Source organism: Cloeon dipterum, chromosome 4 (genome assembly GCF_949628265.1).
Source record: "Cloeon dipterum chromosome 4, ieCloDipt1.1, whole genome shotgun sequence".
NCBI classification, from domain to species: Eukaryota; Metazoa; Arthropoda; class Insecta; order Ephemeroptera; family Baetidae; genus Cloeon; species Cloeon dipterum.
This window is the reverse complement of record NC_088789.1, coordinates 3,111,330-3,136,016: the sequence shown is the minus strand read 5'-3', so window position 1 is coordinate 3,136,016 and position 24,687 is coordinate 3,111,330. Positions and strand designations below refer to the sequence as shown.

The 24,687-nt window shown below is 43.3% G+C and overlaps 5 protein-coding genes across 10 annotated transcripts in view; 1 reads left to right on the top strand and 4 right to left on the bottom strand.

Moving 5' to 3' along the window:
• Nucleotides 1-354: 354 nt before the first annotated feature.
• On the bottom strand, nt 355-4,435 carry LOC135944423 (mucin-5AC-like). Of its 2 annotated transcripts, none has more exons than XM_065491348.1 (2): nt 2,255-4,435; nt 355-1,499 (listed from the first exon to the last, which is right to left on the bottom strand). In XM_065491348.1, exons 1-2 carry the CDS (start codon nt 3,495-3,497, stop codon nt 613-615), a joined length of 2,130 nt encoding a protein of 709 aa, XP_065347420.1. In that variant the 5' UTR covers nt 3,498-4,435; the 3' UTR covers nt 355-612. The 2 variants fall into 2 exon arrangements, with proteins under 2 accessions (XP_065347420.1, XP_065347421.1); XM_065491349.1 differs by having other exon boundaries at nt 355-1,496.
• Nucleotides 4,436-4,543: 108 nt separating this feature from the next.
• LOC135944427 (chymotrypsin-1-like) lies at nt 4,544-5,938 on the top strand. The gene is made up of 7 exons (XM_065491356.1): nt 4,544-4,669; nt 4,727-4,794; nt 4,852-4,940; nt 5,007-5,145; nt 5,211-5,324; nt 5,532-5,666; nt 5,724-5,938. The coding sequence occupies exons 1-7, from the start codon at nt 4,618-4,620 to the stop codon at nt 5,871-5,873; spliced, it is 747 nt and encodes a 248-aa protein (XP_065347428.1). The 5' UTR covers nt 4,544-4,617; the 3' UTR covers nt 5,874-5,938.
• Mo25 (calcium binding protein Mo25) lies at nt 5,927-11,667 on the bottom strand. Of its 2 annotated transcripts, none has more exons than XM_065491354.1 (7): nt 11,389-11,667; nt 10,468-10,597; nt 9,926-10,093; nt 9,491-9,778; nt 8,665-8,829; nt 8,502-8,606; nt 5,927-8,036 (listed from the first exon to the last, which is right to left on the bottom strand). In XM_065491354.1, the coding sequence occupies exons 2-7, from the start codon at nt 10,567-10,569 to the stop codon at nt 7,854-7,856; spliced, it is 1,011 nt and encodes a 336-aa protein (XP_065347426.1). In that variant the 5' UTR covers nt 10,570-10,597; nt 11,389-11,667; the 3' UTR covers nt 5,927-7,853. The 2 variants fall into 2 exon arrangements, with proteins under 2 accessions (XP_065347426.1, XP_065347427.1); XM_065491355.1 differs by lacking the exon at nt 11,389-11,667 and adding an exon at nt 11,071-11,360.
• Nucleotides 11,668-12,846: 1,179 nt separating this feature from the next.
• On the bottom strand, nt 12,847-14,772 carry LOC135943644 (GTPase Era, mitochondrial). The gene is made up of 7 exons (XM_065490290.1): nt 14,617-14,772; nt 14,086-14,348; nt 13,885-14,009; nt 13,652-13,826; nt 13,401-13,592; nt 13,171-13,351; nt 12,847-13,114 (listed from the first exon to the last, which is right to left on the bottom strand). Coding segments are annotated over exons 1-7 (1,164 nt in total). The 5' UTR covers nt 14,618-14,772; the 3' UTR covers nt 12,847-12,887.
• A 1,032-nt stretch (nt 14,773-15,804) lies between these two features.
• Nucleotides 15,805-24,687, bottom strand: part of sns (sticks and stones) — a 169,148-nt gene continuing 160,265 nt past the window's right edge. For 2 of the 4 annotated variants that reach the window (XM_065491568.1, XM_065491569.1), the window contains exons 4-18: nt 22,922-23,071; nt 22,774-22,859; nt 22,576-22,678; nt 22,218-22,508; nt 21,655-21,957; nt 21,466-21,602; nt 21,252-21,405; nt 20,876-21,190; nt 20,080-20,819; nt 19,699-19,964; nt 19,489-19,640; nt 18,931-19,131; nt 18,382-18,530; nt 17,812-18,013; nt 15,805-17,605 (exon numbers count right to left, since the gene is read on the bottom strand). In XM_065491568.1, coding sequence (XP_065347640.1) covers nt 17,298-17,605; nt 17,812-18,013; nt 18,382-18,530; nt 18,931-19,131; nt 19,489-19,640; nt 19,699-19,964; nt 20,080-20,819; nt 20,876-21,190; nt 21,252-21,405; nt 21,466-21,602; nt 21,655-21,957; nt 22,218-22,508; nt 22,576-22,678; nt 22,774-22,859; nt 22,922-23,071 — 3,557 coding nt within the window. In that variant the 3' untranslated portion in view covers nt 15,805-17,297. Of the gene's footprint in view, nt 17,606-17,811; nt 18,014-18,381; nt 18,531-18,721; nt 18,905-18,930; nt 19,132-19,488; nt 19,641-19,698; nt 19,965-20,079; nt 20,820-20,875; nt 21,191-21,251; nt 21,406-21,465; nt 21,603-21,654; nt 21,958-22,217; nt 22,509-22,575; nt 22,679-22,773; nt 22,860-22,921; nt 23,072-24,687 lie in introns of all 4 variants that reach the window. The other 2 variants (XM_065491571.1, XM_065491570.1) reach the window with 2 other exon arrangements.

Here is a 24,687-nt window from a genome sequence, read left to right as displayed (position 1 = left end):
TCACGCTAGTATGGTTATGGATTCAACTGAGGGATATTTGATTTGCGAATTCAATATATTATACGCGTTGACGTTTGTTAAAAATAGATGAATAAATGGTAATTTGAGATAAACCCAATTTTCTATATAGAAAATCGCCTTTGGAAAAGGCTTGAGTAGCCACTGAATTAGTATTAACGATCATTTCCTGGTCGTTTTAAAATTTAGCCTCTGAAAATGGGTTAAAAAATGGATTTTTAAAAATTCTAACTTATAGTAAGTGTTGTACCAGTTGTACCAAAAATTGAAAAGAAATGCTAACGAAAATGACGAACCTTGGTATGTTTTGAGCATTTCGTAAGTTGTAAAATAAAATTTGCGAATAGAGAAACTTTATTTTAATTTTATGCAAACAATCAATCCAGCTATTTCCTACCGTAGGTAATAATTTACATATTTACAACAAAAGCGTCAGCAAGAAACACCAAAATGCGGCAGCACCTCTGAACTTTTTGTTTTTATACTATAGCACAAAATTAGTCTTGCACGCGTGCCGCTTGAAAAAGGGACCGAAAGCACTGTCGCTCTCCGTGTTTCTGTGTCACAGTGAAAAAAGCGGCGCGGCGTCCGCGCTCATCCGAATCTCTGGCTGAAAGTGGAGCGTGAATGCACGAATGGCCACTGCTGCTGCGTCTTCAGGTAGGTGCCATCAAGGTCACCCATTAGGTCTCGCCTCCGCCGCCTCCGGCCGAGGAACATTGGCACGAGGGCGGCCATGGTGGCCGGCAGCATGCCGGCACCGATGGCCGCGATCAGGGCCTTGCGCTGGTTCACGTACTCGTTGGGGTTGCGGGCGGTGTAAACCTGCACCCCGCCGCCTCCGCCTCCACCACCCCCTCCGCCTCCACCTCCGCCGCCGCCACCGACTCCTGTGCCGCTTCCATCAGCCGGCGGCTGTTGCTGCTGCTGCTGGGCCGCTTGCCCTGGCCGCCTCCTCCGCTTCTTTTTGCCCTTTCTCTTGTTATTTTTATTCTTGTGGCCCTTGCGCTTGTTGCCTCCCTTGCGCTTATTGTTATTGCCGCCTCCGTGGCCATTGTTTTGCGGCTTAACCTCCACAGTCACAGGGTCCGATTGAATTATGGGCCTGAGGGTTGTTGTCTGCTGCTGGTTCAGTTGGGCGGCAGCCGCGTCCACCGTCTGAAAGGTTTGGTCCACCTCGAGGAGGCCACCGTGCGAGGTTCCTTGGTTCTCGGCCGACGGCAGAACCGTCAGCCTGATTCCTTTGTTTTTCGAGTACGCGACTATGGGTGCGTCGACTTTCAATGCTCGTCGTGAGCCCTGGCGACTGGCGGTCGGGATGGTGTGTCCACGTGTGCTGGACAGCAGCACCCACTGTCCGCCATCGGCCGCACCTTGCACTTGTGGTTTGTTGTTTTTCTCCTCGTCGCCTTTGTAGAAGCCGGGCGAAAAGCTGGTATGGGCCTGAGCCTGCGGGCGGTTCCAGGTTGGCCGTTGAACTACTGAAAAATTTTATTGTAATTAGTTGATCCACAAGTATAATCGCGGATCAAAAAATGTGAACACATTAGCAAGAGATAATAGATAAAAAATTATGCGTGGGCAAAAACGGAGATTTTAATGCCAGCAAAGTGGGCTTTTAGCATGAAGAAATATCACTAATTTACAACTTTAGAAAGAACGTCTATAAAATAAGCCAAATATGATTAACACCATTGCTTTTTAAATAAAAAATACAATGATATAACAGATTCACATATTTATTTTCTCAGTTTGTGAAGCGCGGTTTGTAACTTCTTATAATTCTTTTTTACTATTTTAATACATACAATAAATTGGAAATGCTCTGCTCTTATTTGGCTTGCTGCTCCATTTAAGATGACTGTCACAAAAGTAAGAGGCGCGCTTTAGAGAGGAAAACGAGCGCATTAGTTTCATTTGCCTAATTCTGGCACAAAACGAAATTTCTATTTTCGCATGCACTCACGATCTATCTGCACAGGAGCGCGCGCGTTTTATTTCCCATTAACCGCGATGTATGTCACGATCATGAGTACTTTTTTACGCACTCTTTCGTGTCGCTGCCGCGTGCTCACGCTTCCCGCGGAGACAATGGGAGTCGGCAGTGAACTTGGAGAAAATTAATTATTTCACGCGTGCTTAAACAAAGTCGCTCGTTTTTTCGTCTTTTTTGTTTTGCTCTTTTCAGCACGGAGAAAGCGTAACGAAATACTTTTTTTGGGACTTTTTTCCTTACCTGACGGTCGCGTAAAGCTTGGCGTTGCCGGCGAGTCGACCGGCCACTCTGGTGGTTTGCCGTCCGTGATGATGCCAAGCAGGTTGCTCGTGTCCGGCTTCGGCCTGGTCCCAGCTCCAAGGGTCGTGGTGAAGGTGGTCGGACGGATGCTCTCACTATTTGTGAAGGTTGTCGGACGATTCTCGTGAGTGTTAGTGAAGGTGGTCGGACGGCTGGCACCACTGGTGAAGGACGGCTTGTTGCTGAGGTCGGTCCAAGAGGCAGAGCTGACGCTGGGTTTGTTGGACGACGAGAAAGAAGGCTTGAGCGAATCCGAGCCCCAGGAAGGCTTTGTGTCCGTCCAGGACGGTTTAGTGTGCTCCCAGCTGGGACGTTGGCTGTTATTGTCCGACCAGCTGGGCTTGCTCGGAACGTCGTCCCAGGTCAGGGGACGGTTGTCAGAAAAACTGGGCTTCAGGTCCCAACTCGAAGCTTGCTGGGACGAAGAAGAGCCCGGACGGTTGGACGTCCAGCTGCTGCCGCCGCTGCTGCTGCTGGCGCTGGGCTTTTGTTGTTGCGCGTTCCAGACGGCAGCGGGTGAGGAGGCAGTGGCTTTGTTTGGCGTCCACTTTGATATCTTGCTAGACGACCAGGGCACTGGCTCCAGGGTGACCCAGCCGTCCTTCGGAGGACGAACGGCTGGCGAGGAGGAGGAGGCCGCGGCGGCGGCGGCGGCGGACTGATGGGGACGGTGCAGCTTCAGGTTCGCCATGGCAGCAGAAGGGTTGAGCACCTTTGTGCTCTCCTCCGTGTCCAACATCCAGTGTCCAGACTGGGTTGGCGTGGGCTTCGGTCGTATGTTGATGCTGGACACATACCTTCCCTGGTCGACCGCTTGCTGATCTACGGCATTGGTCGAATTTGCTAGCTTTTGCTTCTGCAAGTGGTTGTGGTACTCGGTGAACAACTTCTCTAAAATTTGCTGCTGCGTGAAAGTCTTCTCGTTGGTGGCCACCCCTGCAGGCTTGGCGGGCGGCTGGGGCTTCGGCTGCCCCCTGTCCCAGCGCTTCCAACTGCCGAGGGTGCTTCCACCCCCGAGGAATGACTCGACTTCTTTATCCCCGATCGGCCGGTCCTCCAGGTATGTGACCGGCGACTTCGTGGGCGAAGTGACAAACTTGAGCGGCACGCTGGACCCGTCGACCAACACGAGCAGCAGCAGCAGTAGCAGTAAGCAGGAACAAGTCCTGCCTGAAAAGGCCATTTCACCAGTAGTTGTTGCTACTGCACATTGCCCAGCGCACACTTGCTCTTCCCGAAAACCTGAATGTGTGTCTCGCGGGTGCGCTGCCGCGCTTGTATTTATAATCTGAGGTGAAAGGGGGGACGCGGAGAGGCGCCTGGACCCCGGCGGCTGACAATCTCACTCATTCAAAAGCACCGCGAGTGCGACTCCTGCTCTTTCTTTCTCTCTCTTTTTCTGTTTGTCTCGCGTCTCCCACGTTCCACCTCTAAAGAGGCTTCTTTAGTAGGTCTGCCGTTTTGCTTGGCCGCGTGTAAAAATAAAAACGATTTATCACACCCGCAACCGCGCACTCGCGTCTTTTTGTTGTCCGCACCTTCAAACCTTTTCATTCGCAACCATATCTTGGCGTGACACTTATTACGTGCTAATTGAGATGATTTCACATCCTTATTTCCGATCAAATGCGATTCAGAGCACCGATATGTTGGAAGAATAATACGAGCAGATCCCATCACAAAAGCTACAAAATATGCTGCTAACCGCAATCCAATTTCACGAGCGCAGGAAAGTAAATTGATGTCTTTTCACAAAAGTCAGCAAGTGCGGCAAGCAAAAAGCGCAATTTCTATCGAGTGATATGGACCGAATAACTTCAATTGCTCACAATTCTTTCAGAAAGAAGTGAGCATTTCCCTCTGAAGCATATCATTGTTCGAGCACAAAGCACAGTAACTATTGTTGTTTAAAATGATAAAAAGGAGACCTATTTAAATATCGAACACAGTTTATAATTCTACTTAAAATTGCCAAATTTATAAAAAAATGGTTGTTTTATTGGGTAAATTTTTAATGCACGTGCAAGAATGCAAAAATTTATTTGTCACGACTCAGAAAATTTACGAGAATATTAAATTAACCTTATTATCAACAGGAAAGTAATAAAACCTGACGCGGTCTTGAAAAACTCGGGGAAATTTCACTTAATTAGCCGTAGTTATGGCGTCATTTGACACTTGGTCACTAATTTATGTCTTTCCTCGTTCTGTTATCAAATTTGGAAAAACAAATTGCGGAAAAAAGGCGTGCAACCCTCACTTCCACGTCAACTCTAGCTCGCGTGACATCCTTTTGACGCACTATGTTCAACATACTTGTTCTTTTGTATTCCCTGTTCATACTGAAAGCAAATGGTGTGCGACATTCGATTTAATTTTTTGAATATTAAACAAAATAGCATTTTTTTAAAGCCAAAGTTCTAGATGGCTTGCGCATAGTCAATGGGAAGGAGGTGCCTGAACTGAAATATCCTTCACTGGTAAGATTTTCGTTGCCTGTTCAAATTGTTTTTAATTACTAAAGCATGTATTTACAGGTATCAATTCAAGATAGTGGCTACCACATTTGCGGAGCTGCGATTTTGAACAAGAATTATGTTTTAACTGCTGCCCACTGCGTTGACAGGTTTTTACTTGACCCAAATTAAGTCAATCAAAATCAAAATAATATATATTTCGCCTTAAATAATAGTTCCAGAGACATCGAAGACCTAAAAGTAATCTCGTCAGTGACTAACCTCAGAAATAAAAAGAGTCGCAAGTATAAAGTTACGAAAATAGAGGTCCATGAAAAATACAACGTTTCTGATTTAATTGCCAATGACATCGCTGTCTTGAAGGAAAGTGATAGCGATGACACTTTTAGAGAGCAGTATTCCTTTAACTTGAATTTTAGGTGGAGCCCAAATTTATTCTCCAAGACGGAGAAGCTGTCGCTGAGCTACCTGGAAATGGAGAAACTTTGCCAACTGGAGCGATTGCAACTGCAGTAGGCTGGGGCCGGAAAGTGGTACTTTTAAAATTTATCTCTACATATTTGTTCCCAACTCGCAATAAGATTGTCACAATTTTGCTGTAAATTTCATATTCTACTTATCGTTTAGTGGTTTTATGGTTTAGGAGCCACATTTTAATTAGTTTATTGCGTAACTAAAAGAAAATTATATAAATATTGTCTCTGTAGAAATTTCCGGCTAATAAAAATCATTGGTTTTAGCACCTAGGACCGGGCGCAACAACTTTGCAAGAAACAGACATGAGTGTTCTGAATTCGTGGGACTGCAGTGATCTCATAGGAAAAATTCATACAACCCAGTTTTGCACGGACAGTTCAAAATCAGGAATATGCGAAGTAAAATATTTAACGAAACAACAACCGATGAAACTAATTAAAACTTTAATAAATCAGGGGGACTCTGGCAGTCCACTTTTGGCTAACGGAAAAGTATTCGGCATTACCTCTTGGAGGGATGGTAACAAGCCCTGCGGCCAAGGGGTTGGGGTGTACACTCAAGTGTCGTACTACCTCGATTGGATCAAGCAACACGCCAGCGAATAATTAATACACTTTGAAGTGTGATTTTTGTGATTGGAAAATAAAAGCAACGTGCGTTACTCTCCACAGCTTTCCGCATTTTCTTTTATTTCCTGAATATTTACAATAATATAGCAATTGATAATTGATGCTTTAACAACAATTTAATGATAAAATTAATTCAAAAGAAATTGACGACTAACAGAAAATATTTACGTGGAATTAAAATTTAGACATACAAAGTGCTTAACGTGCGTCCCTACAGAGCACACGGCATATTTTCTTTGTTTACTTTAAAAACGGTGGAGGCTAAAATAATGATAACAACGTTTTGACATTCATCGCGGAATTTTAGGTTGTTGCATTTCATTTTACCATCATATTAATTAAGTATAAAGATTTTCCTCAAGAAAATAGTATCACCAGCATCATGTTCTCATAACATTTGAAATTTCTTTAACTGTTGAAATCATTTGGTCTTGCAAACATCGATTTGAAATTAAATGTACATCTGTCTTTGTTGTAATAGTAAAGATTAGTCTGGAGCGCTAATTATTCTTCTGTAATACCGACCCCAATGAATAATTTACAAAAGAGTAGCCTTGGAAGATAGCTATGATACGGTTGCTAACAGAAGTGAGCGCAGTACAATTTCTTAGACACAATTAATTTAGTCCATACAAGTGGAGAGAAAGCAACAATTAAAAAAAACCTTCACTAGTCAGCTTTTCAACCTCATACAAAATACACTATAAAAGCAAATCGGGGTTTCGACAATATTCCAATCATTATTCAGCTCAGGTATAACACTTGCCTTTCTGAAAACAGTGCCAAGCACCAAATTATCTGGTAGGTTTGCTATTGAGCCCGATCGATTTGCTATTTACTCGTTAGTTCTATCGCTCTTTCAGAAATCAAGTCTCAGAAGCAGCAATAGGCACCATATTTCCTCTAATGAAATTTCTTTTCGGGGCCGTAAATAAAAATGTTTTAAGCGTCATTCAGATGCACAATATTAGCGGCTTAAAAAAATAATATACATCATTCCATCATGTTGAACTATACAAAAATGGAGTGCATTGTTTACTCTTTCTCTGGTTTCCTTTGTATTTCGACTTCTAGAAAACGAAACAAAGATCCGATTTATTTTCACCTGCGGTAATTTTGATAATTAACGACTACCACTTAATGCTTAGTACAGCTGATCTACTTCATATCATGACAGTAAGTAATTCTCGACGTACGTTTAGAATACTTGGTAAGAGTCTGGATTGAAGATAAGTGTAGTGTTATTATTTATCGATAAGTTGAGAGGGTTCGAGAGAAATTTGGTGCTATTGGAGGGTACCTCGTTTGAGCAATTTTGCAGGGGGTTCTCTTTTGTAGTTGATTTAAAATTTCGTTTATATCCATACGAAAATCGTTAGCCAGAAGGATGCAAATCACGAGCCCAATCAAAGTTCTAATTGATGAATAATTGAATCCCTGTAATCATGTAAACTTGTGCTTCAGAGTAAATTGGCATCTGAACCCACCGAACAGAAGTCGTTGCTGATGTGCATCCAGCTTAGCTCGTATCGGAAGATTTTGAAGTGTTGACACTCCAGCAATATACGCAACTAAAACTACGCAACAACATTATAAATAGTAAATAATAATTATACCAATTGAACCCAGGTTTTCAAGCACTACACATTTCGGAAGATATTGTACGCAAAACGAATTATAAAAAAATCGCGCTACTTTCTCCATCGAGTCCGGACGTCACTAACTGTCTTTTAATTGACTCTTACAACTACAATTGTTGTTAATGAAACTGCTGTCTTGCAGGAAGCCTAACTGTAAGATAATATTGCGTATCGGGTTTTCTGTTCTTGAACGGGTGATAGGGTTTAGAGCGTGCTGATTCTTTTTAAATTACTTGGAATTAGTCGTGATAATTAGCAGACTCTTATCCAAGGCTGGGAGGCGTGGAGTGGTAACCAAATAAGACGGCCTCCAGTGCTAGTGGTCGGGCACGGCGCGCAGCTCTTGGATTTGCCGGATGAGGTAGGCCTTCTCGTCGTTGAACTGTTCATCCTCTGAACGGTCTGTGTGGAACCTCGTCAAGAACTCGACCAACTTGTCCTGGTTGCGCAGCAAAATGTCCAGGATCGGCTTTGGCTTGTTGGGGTTTGCCACAAATACCTGCAAGCATAAAATACAGCTTATTGAATAATTTCACCGGAACAACAAAATGTATAGATCTAGATTTAAAATGGTTTCATTGAAAGCAAAGCTAATTAGTCCAAGAAATAATTTCAATGATATAAAAATAAACAAAGCAAAGAGCCAGTAGAATGAAGGAATTGTTAAAGCTATGTTAATTTCCTAAATGTAAATTTTGATTCATTTAAATGGACTGGTTTGGGACTCGTATTTTTTCAAAAACCCTCAAGTTATTTACTAGCTTTTCTTATGCTGACATTAATAAATGTATTGCTTTCAACTTCACACTTGTCTCCAAGTTGAAGAAAACATTGCTTTGATAAAGAAACAACTTTGAAAACTTGCATTCTTATCATTATTCATTATCATTAACATAAGACAATCTTACATGTTAACAAAACCAATTTAGAGCTTGTGTTTCATTAAATCAGTGAAGTAACTTACCTTAAAAACGTGGAAGGCTTCAAACTGAATATTTCTTGACTTTTCTCTCAGCATATTCATCATAAGCTTGAGATTATCTGGATTTGATATATACCGCGTCATAACCTGCAAACAACAAAGAGTCAATGGTTGATGTTTGTGTGCGGCAGGCGAAAGTGTTTACAGAAAAATTATGTCGGTCTAAGAGGAGTTCTCCTAAAAGTTTAAGCGACTGGCGTCTGGTGACATAGTTTTCTGAATTGAGCAGCCTCTGATAGTGACCAAACACTTTGTCGTAGTTTGCTTCCAGGAACTCGGCTCCCAAAATTTTGTGTCTGGTCAGCAGCTCCTAAAACAGAAATCAGTCTTGTTAAACATGTGGTATAATTTTAAATGAGCCTTAGAAATTTGCGATGAGAGATTTAAAATTCATCAGAACTGCAGAACAGGCCAATTTTATAATTAGCAATATTTAAAGGTCTCAGCCAACCACGCTGCGCCAGCCGGAAAATTTTGGGTCACGTAGGCAGCCGCCAGTGAGAAAGGGTCAAAAATTAAAAAGTGCAGGAGAAAAAAATGTCTTCCGGCCCTTCGAGCTAATAAGCACAATCAAATTTGACGTTTAAAATATTGTCGGCCGCGCCAGCCGCCGGTGAAAATGGCCAGCCGTCGCTGCCTTCAATGTTGTGGCTGAGACATCTACGTTTTTGTTAATTGCAGCCAAAGCCAACATAATTAGATCATTTTAGTCTAAGACGCTTTCAATCTGTTTTAGTGATATAAAAGGGATTAAAACGATTTTAATTACTGGCTAAAGATGGCATGATTAGTACTCATTATTTAATCTTAGTTAGTAACTCAGAAAAATATATTAAGTCGTTTATAATTCATATTCATAGCAATGAAAAGAACTATCACTTTTAGAAGTATTGTTTCTGGGAGACATTTCGGAGTTAAGGCTCCGCAAAGAGAGACGGTAACTTAATCAAGTTTAGTGCCAATTAACGTACCTTGAAGGTGGAGAAGGCATCAGAGGCAATATCAAACGTGGACACCTCGACGTAGTTGAAGAAGTTGTAAAAATCGTCTGAGTAGAGCATGATTTTGGCCAGGGCCTCGTAGCGGGCGCACTCCCTTAGCATGGTGCCGCAGTTGAGCGCGATGTCCTGGTGCTCGTAGCCGCGCATCAGCGTGAACAAGATTTCTGGCTTGGTGCAAATGTACTCGACCGTTGGCGAGCGCGTGCCAATCTGGCGCCGCAGAATGTTGTTGAACACCTGGGCCACATCTTTTTTGCCCTGCAAGTGAATGCGCTGTTTAGAATATTGAATGGTTTGCGGGTTAATCACTCCGCTTTGTGACGTCGCAACGATATCAGGTGAATCACGCGCGAGGAACGCGAGACGTCTGTCATTTTGTTTCGTCTATTTATGGTTTGCAATTACCTCAAAATCGATCCGAGCTAAATTCTGGATTAGCATCAGCAGCAGATTGCTGTTGTAGAGCTCCTGCGCGAGCTGTGCGACCACGATGTCGGTTTGAGGCTCCGTGTCTGAGGTGCCGTAAAGCATGTTTTTTATGAGCACTAGGTTTTTACTCACATCTTCTTGTGCCTGAAATTCGACAGATTAACATCAGCCATCTAACGAAGAAACTCCTTTGCCTTGGTAATCTCTCAAGGCCAAACGACACAGGGACGCGATTTAATTTGCAAATGAGAGTTCACACCAGGCCGGATTTTACTGGCCTTAGGCGATATGTAAAAAGCAGATTTTCTCCGATCCATGCACGATTAGGGCGTAAAGTTTCTTGCTGAATAAAAATTTGGCTGTTGGGCCTGATAGTTTGATTTTCACTTTACATGTCAAAGGAGGAACTAAAGCAGTATTTCTGTCATTTTAAATTTTAGGAATTGTCCAAAATATACACTTGGCAAAGAGAAATTTTTAAATGTAGTTGATTTTGGAGTTGTCCGATATATTCATACCTTCTCAGCCTTTTTGTCGCCTCTCTCTAACGCGGTCACAGCCTCTTTCAATGATTTCACAACCTCTGCAGGGCTCTTCTGCGATTTTCCAAACAGTGGCATTTTGTTGTTTGTTGATTATATCCGCTAACTGAAATAAAATTAATTCACAAGCGTTAAATAAGTTCATAATTGATATGGTGTTACATATGTATATTTTAAACTGCCCCTTCTATTAGCCTGTAATAAAAATCAAAATTTGAATCTAAACACCCAAAAATGGTTTCAAGATTTCAATGCACCCTTCTTAGTAAATAAATAATCTCCTCAGTCACTAAATATGGAAACTCTCTTGACCCTTGTGCAACGATCCCATGACAGCCAAACGCAATCTACAAAAACCCGCACTAACAATAAAAGCGCTCATGCCGAATTACCAGTATAGTCGATTGCTATCACGCTATTCTATTGTTTATGTTCCCTCAAATAATGAAAAACTTGAAACCTGATTAAATGGATAATGCAGAGAAAGAAGTTAGAAAATTAGGTTTCAGGAAAAAAAATAGTTTGAAACCACCAAACAAACATCAAACATTAGCCTGAAAACACAGGAAAAAAATGCACCTAAATGCGCACAAATTTTGGGACTCCATCCATATATTCTCTTGTTGAAAATTCGAACAGAGGCACTGTGATAATCAACAGGTTAAGTCGAATTCCGATTTTATAGCCTGGGCAGCCAAAACGAGAAACTGGGTCTCCTACGGGTATGGTGACCTCAAGAGGAAAACACAGGCGAACTGAACGAAGACACGCCCACCTCTGGGTGCATACGCACCCAAGTAAAAGAGAGTCGGCCGCGGAGAAAGGCCACGGCGGCGCCGAGACGGCTCGGCGCCTCCGCGGGCACTGTGTCGAATCGTCGACGGCCGACTTACATACCGAGCACAGATGCAGTTCGGCTGGTGGATTGGTTGGTGCTTCGGGTCTTTCAGCAGAGCTCCAGTCTCAGAAGTCCCGATTCATTCAAGGATGCGTTCGGTAGCGGGTGGTCGGCACTCGATTCTTCGGCGGCGCTCTATTCACAACATTGACCAAACGGCGGGCGGCTGCATGGGGAGTCGCACTGCTGTTGTGTCTTCTGTGGACTCGATTCGGGACAACGAGTGTTGGTGCGGGTGTCGGAATCGGTGTGAGTCAACTCTGCAACTGATCAGCGCACCAGAATGTGCGAGCGGCGAGAAGTTGAACTATGTAATGTACGATTCGAATCAACACGGCGCGCACGACTTTCCCGTCCCGTCGTCTGCAGGAAATCTTTTCAAAGACTGGAAAAGTCGCCATAGTCGCATAAAATGTTCCTACCTTTTTATTCTCGTCTCAAGAGCCTGAATGGTTGCCTTTCCGATCTCGAGTTTTCTTTTTTTAACTCTTATTATTGCTCATTAGTAAAAGAGGCAGCCGTCCTGCAATTGCGCCGCACTCTATTTACGGCATTGCACCATTTGCGTCGCGTGTACATACAACGGGTGTATATTATAATATTTACTAATGTGAACTTGACGAATTGGTATTCTGCCGAGGTGTCGAGCCGCGGAGGAAAGCGAGAAAATAATAAATCGGATCGCCTCGATCGTGCCTCCGTAGCTGGAACGTGACATCATTTAGCTTGATTGTGCGACCTCTTGATTATATTCTTTTCTCTCTCTCTCTCACGTCTTTGATCGAATTAATTATTATTGTATTCTAATCGCGCGCGTCCTGTGCTGATATACACAGAACGCTAAGAACATTTAAATGGACATGACAGGGTTTGAGAATGCATTACAAGTGCGATTGAGACAGCTTATTAATTATTATTATTTGGCCTTGCAGTCAGCGAATTTTCAAAGGTTTGCCATGGTGTTAGTGCCATTCAATACGTTAAAATACGCTAGTGCATTTATATAGATTTGTACAATTTGTAGATTGTAAATAATATTTTTGTTTTAGAGATAAATAAAAATATAATAGTAAAAAACCTTATCTGAGAGCACATCGACATCCCGCGAAATATACGACAGCTCAATTGATACCATGTTATTATTATCTTTGTTTTGAGTCCAAATAATGACATTAATTTGGATAATTTCCGTTTCTGCTCTTTTCTTTTAGTTTGAAAATACACTTGATAAAAATGCTACAATTTAATCAATGTAAAGAATAAACACAAAAGTTCAAAGTCTGTGTTGATTAAATTGGAATATATTTAAACTTAAGATTTTGTTTCAATATTGAAAATTACAACTGTCAAAGCGTTTTTCCCTTTATGAACGCAACTTAAAATTTAATAATGCAAATTATGACAGTTTCCACAAAATGAAACAATAAAGAGGCACACATAATTTAAAACCACCAAAGTTTAAATAACAAAAGAGTGATTTTATTGAAAAGTCACTGGATCACTCTTCAAGCAGACCTTTCTTAGGAGGTTCTCTCTGTGGCCGACTAGTAAGATCTTCTTTGCATTCTACTACAATATTCAGTTTGACAGGGCATCTGTAACAATTGGCCAAAGACTGCTCTGCCTCTTTAGCTATAATGCGGACCCGATTGCCTCCGTGCCCCAACAGCATCTTCTGATGTCTCTTAAACTTGCAAATGACAACGACGGAAATGCACAGAAGTCCTGGAAAATTGGAGTAAAATTTGTAAACAATGCTTGTTAAAGGTCTTCTTTATTACCTGCATCAGTGTGAGCGAAAAACTCCATTTTTGAAGAGACGTTGTATGGAATTTCCTGGGGCAAATTATCGAGCAACTTTTCCCTCACTGCGTCTTCAACCAATTGCTGGCTTTGCTGGTCTGTAAAAGTGCCGGAATCGAACAGCCACGGCGAGAGTCTAGCGTTTTGGATCATGTACTCCTAAACGAGCCAATTGTTGTAATTTGAAATTGAGAGAACAAATCATTACCTTTATGTCTCCAACACCCTCTCCTGTAAGCGCAGAAACCATGAAAATCTCAGAAAACTTTCCCCACCCCACATCGTTTGGATTGTATTCAATCTTTTCATCGTCATTGCCACAATTCAAGCTCTTCAACCGTCCTTTAGTCAGCTTCTCAGTGAGACCAAGCAGGAATCTTTTATTTTTCAGTGCGTCCACCTGCAATGAGATAGAAATTCGTCTATCAAGCCGAAGGGTCTATCAGTGGGAAAATTCACCTTGTTCAGAATTAAAATTGAGTGTTTGTCTGGAAATTCGTTGAGCAGAAACAACAATTTTCTGTGAAGGAAATCCCTTGTCCATTTGTTTGACACATCATGCACAACGGTAACCATATCTGCCTCCTTGACAGACTCCAGAGGGGCTAGTGAAAATGATGGCTGAAGAGAGTGCCTGAAATAACACGGGTTCAATTAATAAACATATTTTATGCAACTGGGAAGCTATATACCTTTTTATCTCGGCTTGGGTCACCAAACCAGGGGTGTCTAAAAACACGAGCTGCGTGTTTCCTGTGTTGTCAATCGCCCTAGCCTTCCTGTCTGTCGTGTGCACCTTCATCGATGTTGCACAAACCTGTGGTGATGAAGGTAGATAGTTTATTACAGTTATGTACATAACAATAATTAATTTATCTAAGATTGATACTGACCCTTCGTTCCATGATTTGGTTAATCAAGGTGCTTTTCCCTGCATTTGGAAGACCAATGACGGCGATCCTCAAGATCCTTTTAGGCTGACTTGCATTGCTAACTTCATCACTGTCTCCTTCGTCCAAACTAAGACCACTTTGACCGTGGTAAAATTTGTTGCTACCGAGGATTCGTTGGCAAAAGCCCTTGAGGAAAGCTAAATCTTGTTTGCTTGTTGTGAATGATGACGGCCACAATTTGCGGCATGCACTCCAAGTGATCACTGAAAGAAAAATGATTTAAAATGTGATTTTTTTTTTATAAATTTCAATAATTTGTTGCAGATGTGAGGTGCATTATTTTGTACAACGATTTGTCATTTTATCAGAATTTCTTATATTTATACATAATGTAAATCTATCCAGTGAAATTATAATAATTGATTTTATTTTATGTCGTCCACATGTCATGCATGATACATATTAAATTGTATGTCTCATACGTCATAAAGATAAATTTATGTATATCAAAAATATAAAAAATAGGCTTACTGGCAATGAACCTATATGGAAGATCAGATAATTCAGTTTAACGTCCAACTTTTCCAATTTATTCAGTGCTCGTGGCTAGCTTTTAGGGCTGACTCTGGTCTTCGTATTCTTCGTATATATATTTATTTTGTTATTGTTATGAATCTAACTCTTCCTTGCGGCCTTAGCGCTGCGTAAATATGTGAGCAGAGTAGCGACTCTCGAGCCATCTATCGGCCAAGCGCGAGGTGATTGCCGAAAGCCTGTTTTTTTGAATAACTTCCCGCTGCGGGAAAGGCAATCAGAATGACAGAATGAGCAATGAGAGCGCATGAACTGAATAAGTTGGGCGGTTATTTTTTGATTTTTTTCCAATAAAATAGTCTACTATATTTACACTGTTTTTTAAGAGCAATCTTTTATTAGGCGGTTGAAAGATATCGTTTAAGCCGTCTACACTTAATTATATTCATAGAGAATTCGAAGAGTGATTTTCACTCAATTTTGAAAATGATTTGAACTCTTTACTTAACTTACTAAATAACCACCAAAACGAACGAGACGTAAATTTGTCCACGTTGCCAGAGATATATTAATGATTTAAATATGTTAAAACATATAATTCTAATACGGAAATTGAATATGAAAGCAGTCTAAATAAATCAAGAATCAGTTCTAACTTTTTTGACAGGTCTAACCTACTTACTTACGCATGTGTAAAAACCACTTAGAATAAAAAAAAATAGTAAATTTAATTATCTAAAATATGTATTTCGCTAAAAATGAAACCATTGCGCTAAAATTAAAATTTATATTATGCTATAAATTAATGCCTTTTCTTCGGCTTTTATAGCCAATATAGATGGTTTTAGACACCTTTTGGATGGTTTTCAACAATATGAAGTATACTTTAAATGGCTTAAAATCGCATGATTCGTGCTTATTTAGCAATTCCGCAACGATCAGAAGCTCATAAAAAATAGTCAAGTGTCTAAAATTCATAGCTATATATAAGTTATAAGGATAGCAGAGATGATTCCCTTCGTAAGGCAAATGGGAATAGCATTTATTTTGATGAAATAGCTTTTTGATTATCGTTGAGTTCCAAGATTTGATTGATTTCCAGTTCAATTACTGCATACGCAGCTTAGCTCTATCATGGAAATTGTGGAAATAGGGAATTTTTGGTGAAGTGAAACAAAGCATAAATGTTTTTTAACAATCATTATACCCTGTACATATTTTATTCAAAAAACGACGCCCAATCACTGGGGCATTCATCAATTCATCGTATCTGTAAATTTTATCATACAAGTTTGTGTGTTTCCATCTTTTATTTGTCTTTGGTCACGCTACTTAAAACAGAGAGACAATTTTCGATTTATCATCTGCGCATTTTAAAAGACGGTGAGTTCTCCCCTTAACCTCCAGCTTGCTTTCTGGATTTCATTTTATTTTAACATTCTCGCTTCTCTCGACATGCTTTCAAAAACGTAAAAAATAAACTAGATGATTCGTTTCACAAGCAACAATGGACCAGTGGGGACTCCAGAGTTCTCGAAGCAATAAAACTGGGAACGAAACCACTCGCGAAGAGCACGCTGTCTATATATTCAGTGAGCAATTTCTGTCTCATCGATCGATCGACGACTTCCCGGACGGTCCATTCGATTCCACTGCTAGCCTCAATTAATAATGATTCTTCCTTCTTGGGTGAGAGGAAGGAAATGGGTTTTCACTTGCACGCGCACAAATAAATTAACCAAAAAGCAAGAAATCGTCCTACACATGCCACATAAATCTGACATATTTTCTCAGCAGCGTCACAGAGAACTAAAAATGTACAAAAATCACTGACTCGGTGTCAATTGAATGCATTCCTCAATAATGCTTCTCCCCTCCTTAATATCCTGTCGTAATTTTAACACTAGTGAACAAGGGTTCAGTTCATTGTTGGATTGTTCGTGTGAGTGACTCTACGTCTCGTCATATCCGCAAAAGAGTAACAGTGAAGCACTTGATTCTGCAAATCGTCCAAGCGTAGGTCGAAACCATTTGTTCTTGACTTGAGATCCATTTGAGCACTTTCATCATTTATATCATGGGAATATCGATCGCTTTTTGGTGCAAAGATGAGAAATTTTGCACATCACATCGCGTCTTCCTCGGAACTGCTCTGAAATCTGCTTTGTAAAAATTGGGCATACAAAAATAGGTGAAATATAATTAATTACAAACAAATGAAATGTTTTGACAAAATGCATCCAGTTGATGAAAAGAGGGGAATCTCTTGTCAAACCCAAGTCTTACTCATTACATTATCAAAAATGTAGGTTTTAATTTAAACACAATCAAAAATTACAGCGTAGCACGATACAGCTTCCTAATTTGTCAATTGTACACCTTAAAATAATAACAAACCAAAGCGAACAGGGCATTCTTTGATTCTTGTGACTAAACAAACTCAAACAGCGCGAGACAGAGGAAACTAGAAAAGACAAGGAGAGCGAGCAGACGGTCCGTCTCGCGCACAGCTCTCGAGTTTGTTTGCAGATCATCGTTTCAGAGACATTACAAATTTAATACATCTTTAACAGTAGTCGCAGTTAAATTAGATAAAGGTTTTGGTATTTTCGGCACCACGCGATTCGTCGCTAGTTGTCTCCTTCTCACGGGATATCTCAGTGCGGCTGGCACAACAACTAGACAAGGTGGCCTTCAGTCTCGAGGCTGCGTCCTTCGGCCGCTGGGTGCGGCTGGGCGAAAGTGGTGAGGTGCGACGTCGGCGTCGAGGGCACTTTGGGGGGCATCCTGGGCACCACGGGTCCGTTGGCCGTGTGCACCAGCATGGTCACGTCAGGCGGCGGCACCACGTGGCGGTGGGTCAAGCCGTTGCCCAGCGCCGGCCGGCTGAATGGCCCCGGGGGCGGAGGGTAGTAACGCTCCTGAGGGTAGTACGCAGACGGGTCCAGCTCCGGGGGCGGAGCAGGGTGGTAGCCCTTGTGTTCCCCTAGACATGATAATAGAGTTAAAATTTAAAATAAAATTGGGATTTTTTTATTTAATTAGCTTATCACAAGTGGAAACTTCAATTCATAGATATTATTTTTAAACGGCTTTTTAGTTCCCACAAAATAGCGATTCATAACATGAAATTTAATTCTGATAAACTTTTTAATAAAATTAAAAAAAAATACGAAACGTGGGCGTTCTTACCAATAGAGTGGTTGTAAGCGTTTCTGCGGAGAGAGTCGACGTAGACAGCCTCCTGGTCGAGCTCCTGGTTGGGCACGACTGGCTTGTGCTGCCTGGTGAGGGTGCTCTGGCGGCTGCCGGGGTGCATGTAGCCTGCATACTGCGCCGGCGGCTCCACCTGGTCAATCAGGTAAGTGCTGGCTGCACGCTTCGAGCCTTGTTCCTGACACACACAACACCAACGCTATTTCATGCGGGGTTCGTGACTCGGGGGGTCTACTCGTGAGTTGGGGACACATTGACATGCACTGATTTATGGCTGAGACTTTCAAGGGGAAGGACGGGTGTCTTGAGATTACTCAAGCACATGCCAATATATTATATAAAATGAGTATAATAAAAATTAAATAAACAGGGAACATAAAGCAATAAACGTTTTTTTTTAATTAAATGAACTGAATGCGGATTTCAAAATTTACACTTAAAAATGTAGATTCTAGTTTTCAGCAAGCTTGGTTTGAGTTGCACAAATATTTTCTATTGAAATTAAGAAATGTTTGACAGTAACCAATTTCTAAATGTGTCACTTACAATGAATTCCTCAACAGCTTCTCCGTTGGAGTAAGTCTCACTTTTCTCAGAAATAGAGCTCAAAGTCTCTCCAGTCACAGTCTCATTGAAGCTACTTGGTGCATACATTTCAATGTTGCCACTTTTGTTGCTCCCTTGTTCACTTGCACCTGTTGAGGTTAAATAAATATTAGCAAAAGATTAACAGGACCAAGTCAGTGTGGTTTCCCCCAAACATTTTAAACCCGAAAACTGAATAAATCTGAGGACCAGCACTGACTGAATATTCCCATTTTGATAAAAAAAAAAAAATGCGAATTGCTTGTCCACCACCAGGCCGAGAGCAAAATAATCATTCCACCTGACGGTTTGCGCTGCTTCTTGCTCTGGCGGTGCCTGAGCACGCAGAGCACCACCAGGATGTTGACAAACACGAGCACGGCCGCCGTGGAGGCGACGGCTGTGATGACGAGGCGCGGCAAGGCGCCCTGCTCCCTGAGCACCTCCTGCAGGCGGCGCTCGTGCTCGGCGCTCGGACTCTCCCCTGGGAACACGAGAGAAAAGACTCACCTGTGAGCAATCTGTTGTTCTTTCTCCTGCGCCGGGACACGCAGTAGCAAAGACCCACCACCAGGGGAAGCACCAAGAGTACAGCACACAAGGCCACCCCGGCAACCAGGGCGGGCGGCGGCGACGAGGGGGAGGAGGGCGACGGCGCTCCGTGCCCTGGCGCCGACGAAGGGGGCGGCGCCAAGGTGGGGGGCGCCGTGTCTACGCAGACAGGACAGACAGAGAGAAAGAGGCAAGCGTCAATTTACAGGAGCCGTCACCAGGATTCAAATTTTTGTACACACAGGAAAAATAATCTACTTGAAGGGATGGGGGTTTGCAGTTTATGGGGCGATTGTGTGTGTGTGTGTGTGTGAGTTTGGCGAGTTATTTGTGTGTAATGGGAGTGCAAAGGGGGCCAAATGTTAGTTAGCAAAAAGGAAAAGAAATCAAAGCAGAAGCCAAAAGCAACTTTTTAAAACTAAAATAATTCTTTTTACATGGGTATACCCCAGGTCCTAATTCTTAAGATATTAGTATAAGAAATAAAATCGAGAAGCTTTCAAGGCAAACACTCACTCAGTGTAGTACTTCTGACAGCATTTCTCACTGGCTGGCTCTCACCCAGCTCGTTTTTGGACCACATCAAAATCTCATACTCGGTGCCGAGCATCAGGCCTGTGATTTCCTGGCTTGTGCTGTTCAAGGGGATCACGTTGACCTGGTTTTTGCTGGAATTGACAGGATTCATTGCACACGCGCCTCCACACAAGGATAAAGAAAACTTACGACTCGGTGCCGATTCTCCTGTACTGAATGATATAGGATTGCGGCAAGCCTCCATTGAAGCCAGGCACCCAGGCGATGGTAATACTGTTATGAGTGATGTTCACCACTGACATGGACACTGGAGGATCGGGCTTTGACGTGACTTCAAGCTTGATGTTGTGATTTTCAAATCCCATGATGTTTCTAGCGGTGCATTCATAAGGTCCAAAGTCATTATACTTCACAGACTTGATGACTAGGGTGCTCTCATAAGTCAGTTCATCCAGCTGGAAGAGCAATAAAAACATTTATGAAAATCCAAGTGCATAGCAATAACTTTGGCAGTTTTTACTGTTAAGATTTGAGAAAAAATTATTTGATTATGAAAAGTAAAATAGTTACCTTGTTGACGGCCGTGATGTATCTCTCAGAGGTGTTGGCGTTGATTTGCTTCTTATTCTTAGACCACTGGAAGTTGATCTGCGGCGCTCCCTTCGCCCTGCACACCAGCCGCGCTTCTTTTCCGTCCTTAGCGGCAGATTTTGCAATGTCTGGCGTGACTATGAACTCAGGCTTGTGCTTGATCAGCAGGGTCACATTCGCCTTGGCCACGGCGCCAATGCCGTTGTTGACTATGCACTCGTACTGCCCCATGTCCTTTTTGGTGGCCGCGTGGATTTTCAGCACGGACGAGCCGTTGGCGAAGGTGACAGAGGCTCGCTCTTTCACATTCGCGCCGCCTCTTTTCCAGCTGAAGTGCTCCTGGCTTAGCGGCACGGCGTCAGCTTTGCACGTCAAAGTGGCATTCTCGCTCTCCTCAACCATCACCACACTGAGGCCTGGCGTGATTTTCGGAGAGTATTTGACCACCAGTTGCACTTTGCTGGAGGAGGAGCCTTCAGAATTGGTGGCATGCAGACTGTAGACGCCAGCATCTTCCCGTCGCACGGTGCTTAGGTTGAGGGAGGCACCTTCCACGAGGGCTCGTGCTGATGGCTTGTACGGTTTGTTGTCCAATGACCACATGAAGGTCAGTTCTGGCGGGTTTCCTCTTGCGCTGAAGGAAATGTGGCCCTGTTCTCCTTCAATGACAGTCACCTGGCGCATTCCAGAGCTAGGTTCTCCGTCAAACACTGGTTTGTCTGCGGAATTGAGCACAGGTAAAATATCTAAATTCAAATCAAAATCATATACTTACAAACAATATTCAGGGTCAATGCTTGGTTCACGCTTTCGCCAAGTTCTGCGTTGTGGGCTTGACAGATGTATGTGAGTCCATCGACGTCAGCCTCAACATTCAAGGAGAGGGTGCTCGAAGAGGTTTTGCCACCGTAGAGCCCAGGTCCGTTGGAAAAGGTGATTGCACCAGGTTCGGCGCTCACTGGAATGCCAGCTCTCCACCAAGAAAGGGTGGCAGGAGGGTTGCTCGCACTGCTATCGCAAGTCAGGTTCGCTTTCTGGCCAGGTTTCAGCTTCGGCGGATCCTGACGAATCACCACATGCTCTGGTTTGTCTGGTGATTGCGTTTAAATTAATACTTCAAAATCGAGAGTAAAATATTTTATGCTACTTACAGTAGACGTGCATGATTCTTGTATCAATCAAGGGCACCTCCGTCGCAGAATTGGTAGCTTCACATCTGTACCGAGCTTCATTGTCAGTTTGGTTCACAACGAAAGTAATCTCAGCTGTCACTGATTTGTCCATTTCTTTGGTAATGCTAGGTATCTACAAAACAAAAGCAAGGTTAGGTAAGACATATATAACAAGCAGTGCAAGTGAAGAAACCTTTTTGTCGTTCTTGTACCACGACAGGGTAGCCAAAGGGTGGCCTCCAGAGGAGATGCATGCCATTTTCTGGGTGGTTCCTGCGGCCACACTCGAATCAGAAACATAGCCAGTGATGAACGGCTCGCCAGGTGGATCTGTATTAAATATTTTTAATTCAAAGCGTTGCAATTTCAACGAAAAACCTACACAATATGTTGATGCTGTGCGTGGAAACGAGGTTTTCAGAGAGGTGCTGGTTGCTTCCGTGGCACAAAACGGTGAGCGACTTTTGCCCTCCAGCAGGGATCGTGATGTTGAGGTTGCTGGACGTGACCCACCCTCCTTCCGGCGACTCGGTCCTATTGTTGGTCGTGTTTGGCCGCTTCTTTCCGTTCACCACCCACTTAATTTCGGCGGGCGGGTTCGAGTTGGCCGTGGTGCAAGTGATTTGCAGGGTGTCGCCTACTTTGCCCTCGGTCGGTCCAGAGGTTGTCACTTGGGCGGGGGCGACTGCAATTTGAAACCAGGCGGTGCATTAGTCAAGTGGTAATTGGTTTCGTGGCGCGTGCAAAGAGGAGGATATTTTTAAAACCACTCTACGGAATTGAGGAGGATGCAACTCATCCTCCTCCGGGCTAATTGACAAAATTGATTATCGACCAGCCTAAAAGGCCATTCGTTCTGCCGCTTCGCGGTAATAAGGAAACTTTTCGGAAAGAGTTTGGGAAATAATTTACGGATAAGCTCATTTTGAAAGAATCGCTACTCACAGTAGACGGTGAGTTGGACCTCCGCCTTGAGTGGTTTGACGCTCCTGACGTTGCTCGCCTCGCACCGGAAGCGAGCGCCGTTGTCCGAAGCCTTGGCCACAAACTTGTAGATGTTCTCCGAGTAGCGGCCCTTGGAGTGGTACATCATATTCACCTGCACGTCGTTCCTGTACCACACGAGCTGGGCCGGCGGATTGCCGCCACGCGAGCGGCACGTCAGTTCCACATGCTGGCCTCTGCGGATGGTTTCGCCCTCCGAGTAGCCGTCGATGTGGGGTTCACCTGGGGGGTCTGCAAACACGGAGCGTGAAATTAGAGCCGCTCAACAGGGGATGGTCGCAGGCTAATTCGCACTTACACAGAACTGACAGCTGCACCTTGGTGTTCAGCGGGTACTCCCTGGCGAGCGCCTCATGCTGCGCCTCGCACTTGTATTCAGAGTAATCGTCGCTCTTCGTCGGCTGCAACAGGCACGTTATGTTTAACACTCCTTTCTTTTTATTTGCGAGGCTCGGACTGTGCCAATAACATGCTCCCTTCAAAATAATACACTCACATTGACGGTGATGCGACTTTTGACGTCGAATCGCTTCACGTGACCGCCATCCGGCACTTCAGTGACAGAAACTTTCAGGTCTCTCTCTGCAGTGAAACAAAAAGCACAATTAAACGACCCGCGCGGCACGGAATTCGAGCTGACAAACCTGGCAGCTTCGTGTCGCCGCGATACCACACGATGGTCGGCGGCGGTTTCGCTTTGTACGCCACGCACTCGAGCGTCAGAGCCTGGTTTTCGTTGACTTCAATCTTCGAGTTGCTCGGGTGGCCCACAATTTCCAAACCAGTTGGCGGAGCTGAAACAAACAAGGCGGATGGAATAATTAACTGACCGCACGTTCAAAGGGAAGCAATTAATAATAATATGTTGAATTTTGGGTGAAACTCAAAGGTTGTTAAATACTTCCGAGAATTATGCTGAGTTTGTATTTTGCGGTTTGCTTAAAAATGTTTTTATGACGAATAATTATAGGTTTCAAAATGTCGACAGGTTTTTTTTGGAATCAGTCAATTTGAATCAACTAAAACACGTTTTTTTGGGGTAGGAGAGAGAAAGAGAACGAAGTGTGGCGAGCCGGTGGAACAGCGGCAGCTGGTGGGAAAGTCAATTAAAAGGAAATCACGTCTGGCCGGCAGCGAGAGCAGTTCCCAATAAAGCGGCGTGCCAGTTAAGGGGCTATGAATTAACTGCTGCCGCCCAACGCTATTGGAAATAATCCACGTTCCACCATTAAGGAAAGGCTCGATAACGCAGCAGCAACAACAAGAAACAGCAACAATAAAGGGTCGAATTTATAAGCGCAATAAAAAATTACAGCCACCCCGCGCACAGCCGAATAAAAAGATAAAAAAGTTGCGAGGCAGAACAAGAAATTCGACGCTGCCGCGCGTCCGGTGTTAGAGTGGCTAACTTTTGCAACGCGCCTCACTTTGCTGTTCCGTCAAGTGTGGAAAGTGGGAAATTGCGATGTGCTTTGTGAAAAACTAGACAAAGGATGCGAGAATTTTGTTTCGTAAAAATGCAACCATCCCGCGCGGAAACGCACGAGATGCTGCGCGGGTTGCATACTTGATAACTCTGCAGGCGCTCTGCATAGGAGTGAAATTAAAGGTCTTTTCTAATTAAAATGCAAATTTGACGGCTGGAGTACATAAGCCAAATATTTTCGTTTTAAATACCGCCACATTAATTCTGTGCGGTGGACTCAAGCTACTCTAGCGGAAGGTCGGCGTTCAGCCGCAGCGGTGGAAGGAAGTTGCTGCCGCTGCCTCTTTCTCCCATCCCTGCTTTTGTCTGGCACGCAGAATAGAAAATTAGACGAGAGAAGAAATGCGTGCGTAACATTCGTAGCGCGCCGCATCTGCCCGCCGGCAACGCAATCTGCACACACGAGCCGCCAAAAAAATAACTCGGCGCGGTCAAATGCGACTTCGGCTCGCAACGCATTATCATCGATTCAGGCGCATCAGGTTTTACGGTTATACATTCTGTTTCAGTTCCAGCGAGCCGAGCAGTAGTTCTTTGCAAATGCTCACCGTCGACCAAGTTTTATTCCATTATTAGCTCAGCATTTGCATTTATATTCGCAGTGAGATCCAAAATGGCGACGCTGCGCCGGAGCCTTACTTTTTGCCGTTTTATGTACGCGATCACAGCCTTGATTAATTAATCTGCAAACTCACTTGGCGAGGGCTTATATTTATTATTGCTAATGCACTCGAGCCATACACGCGTTTGCATTTCATTAATCGAGAAATGCATGCGCATGCAGCGCAACAGAACGTTTAAATAACTGGAATTTGAAAGTAGGTCGCTGTTTATTTAAAGAGTTAATTAGCAGGAAGTCGATGGGATAAAAAAATACGCCGGTGATGAATAGGTATACCGACAGCTTTTGAAAACATTGTATGG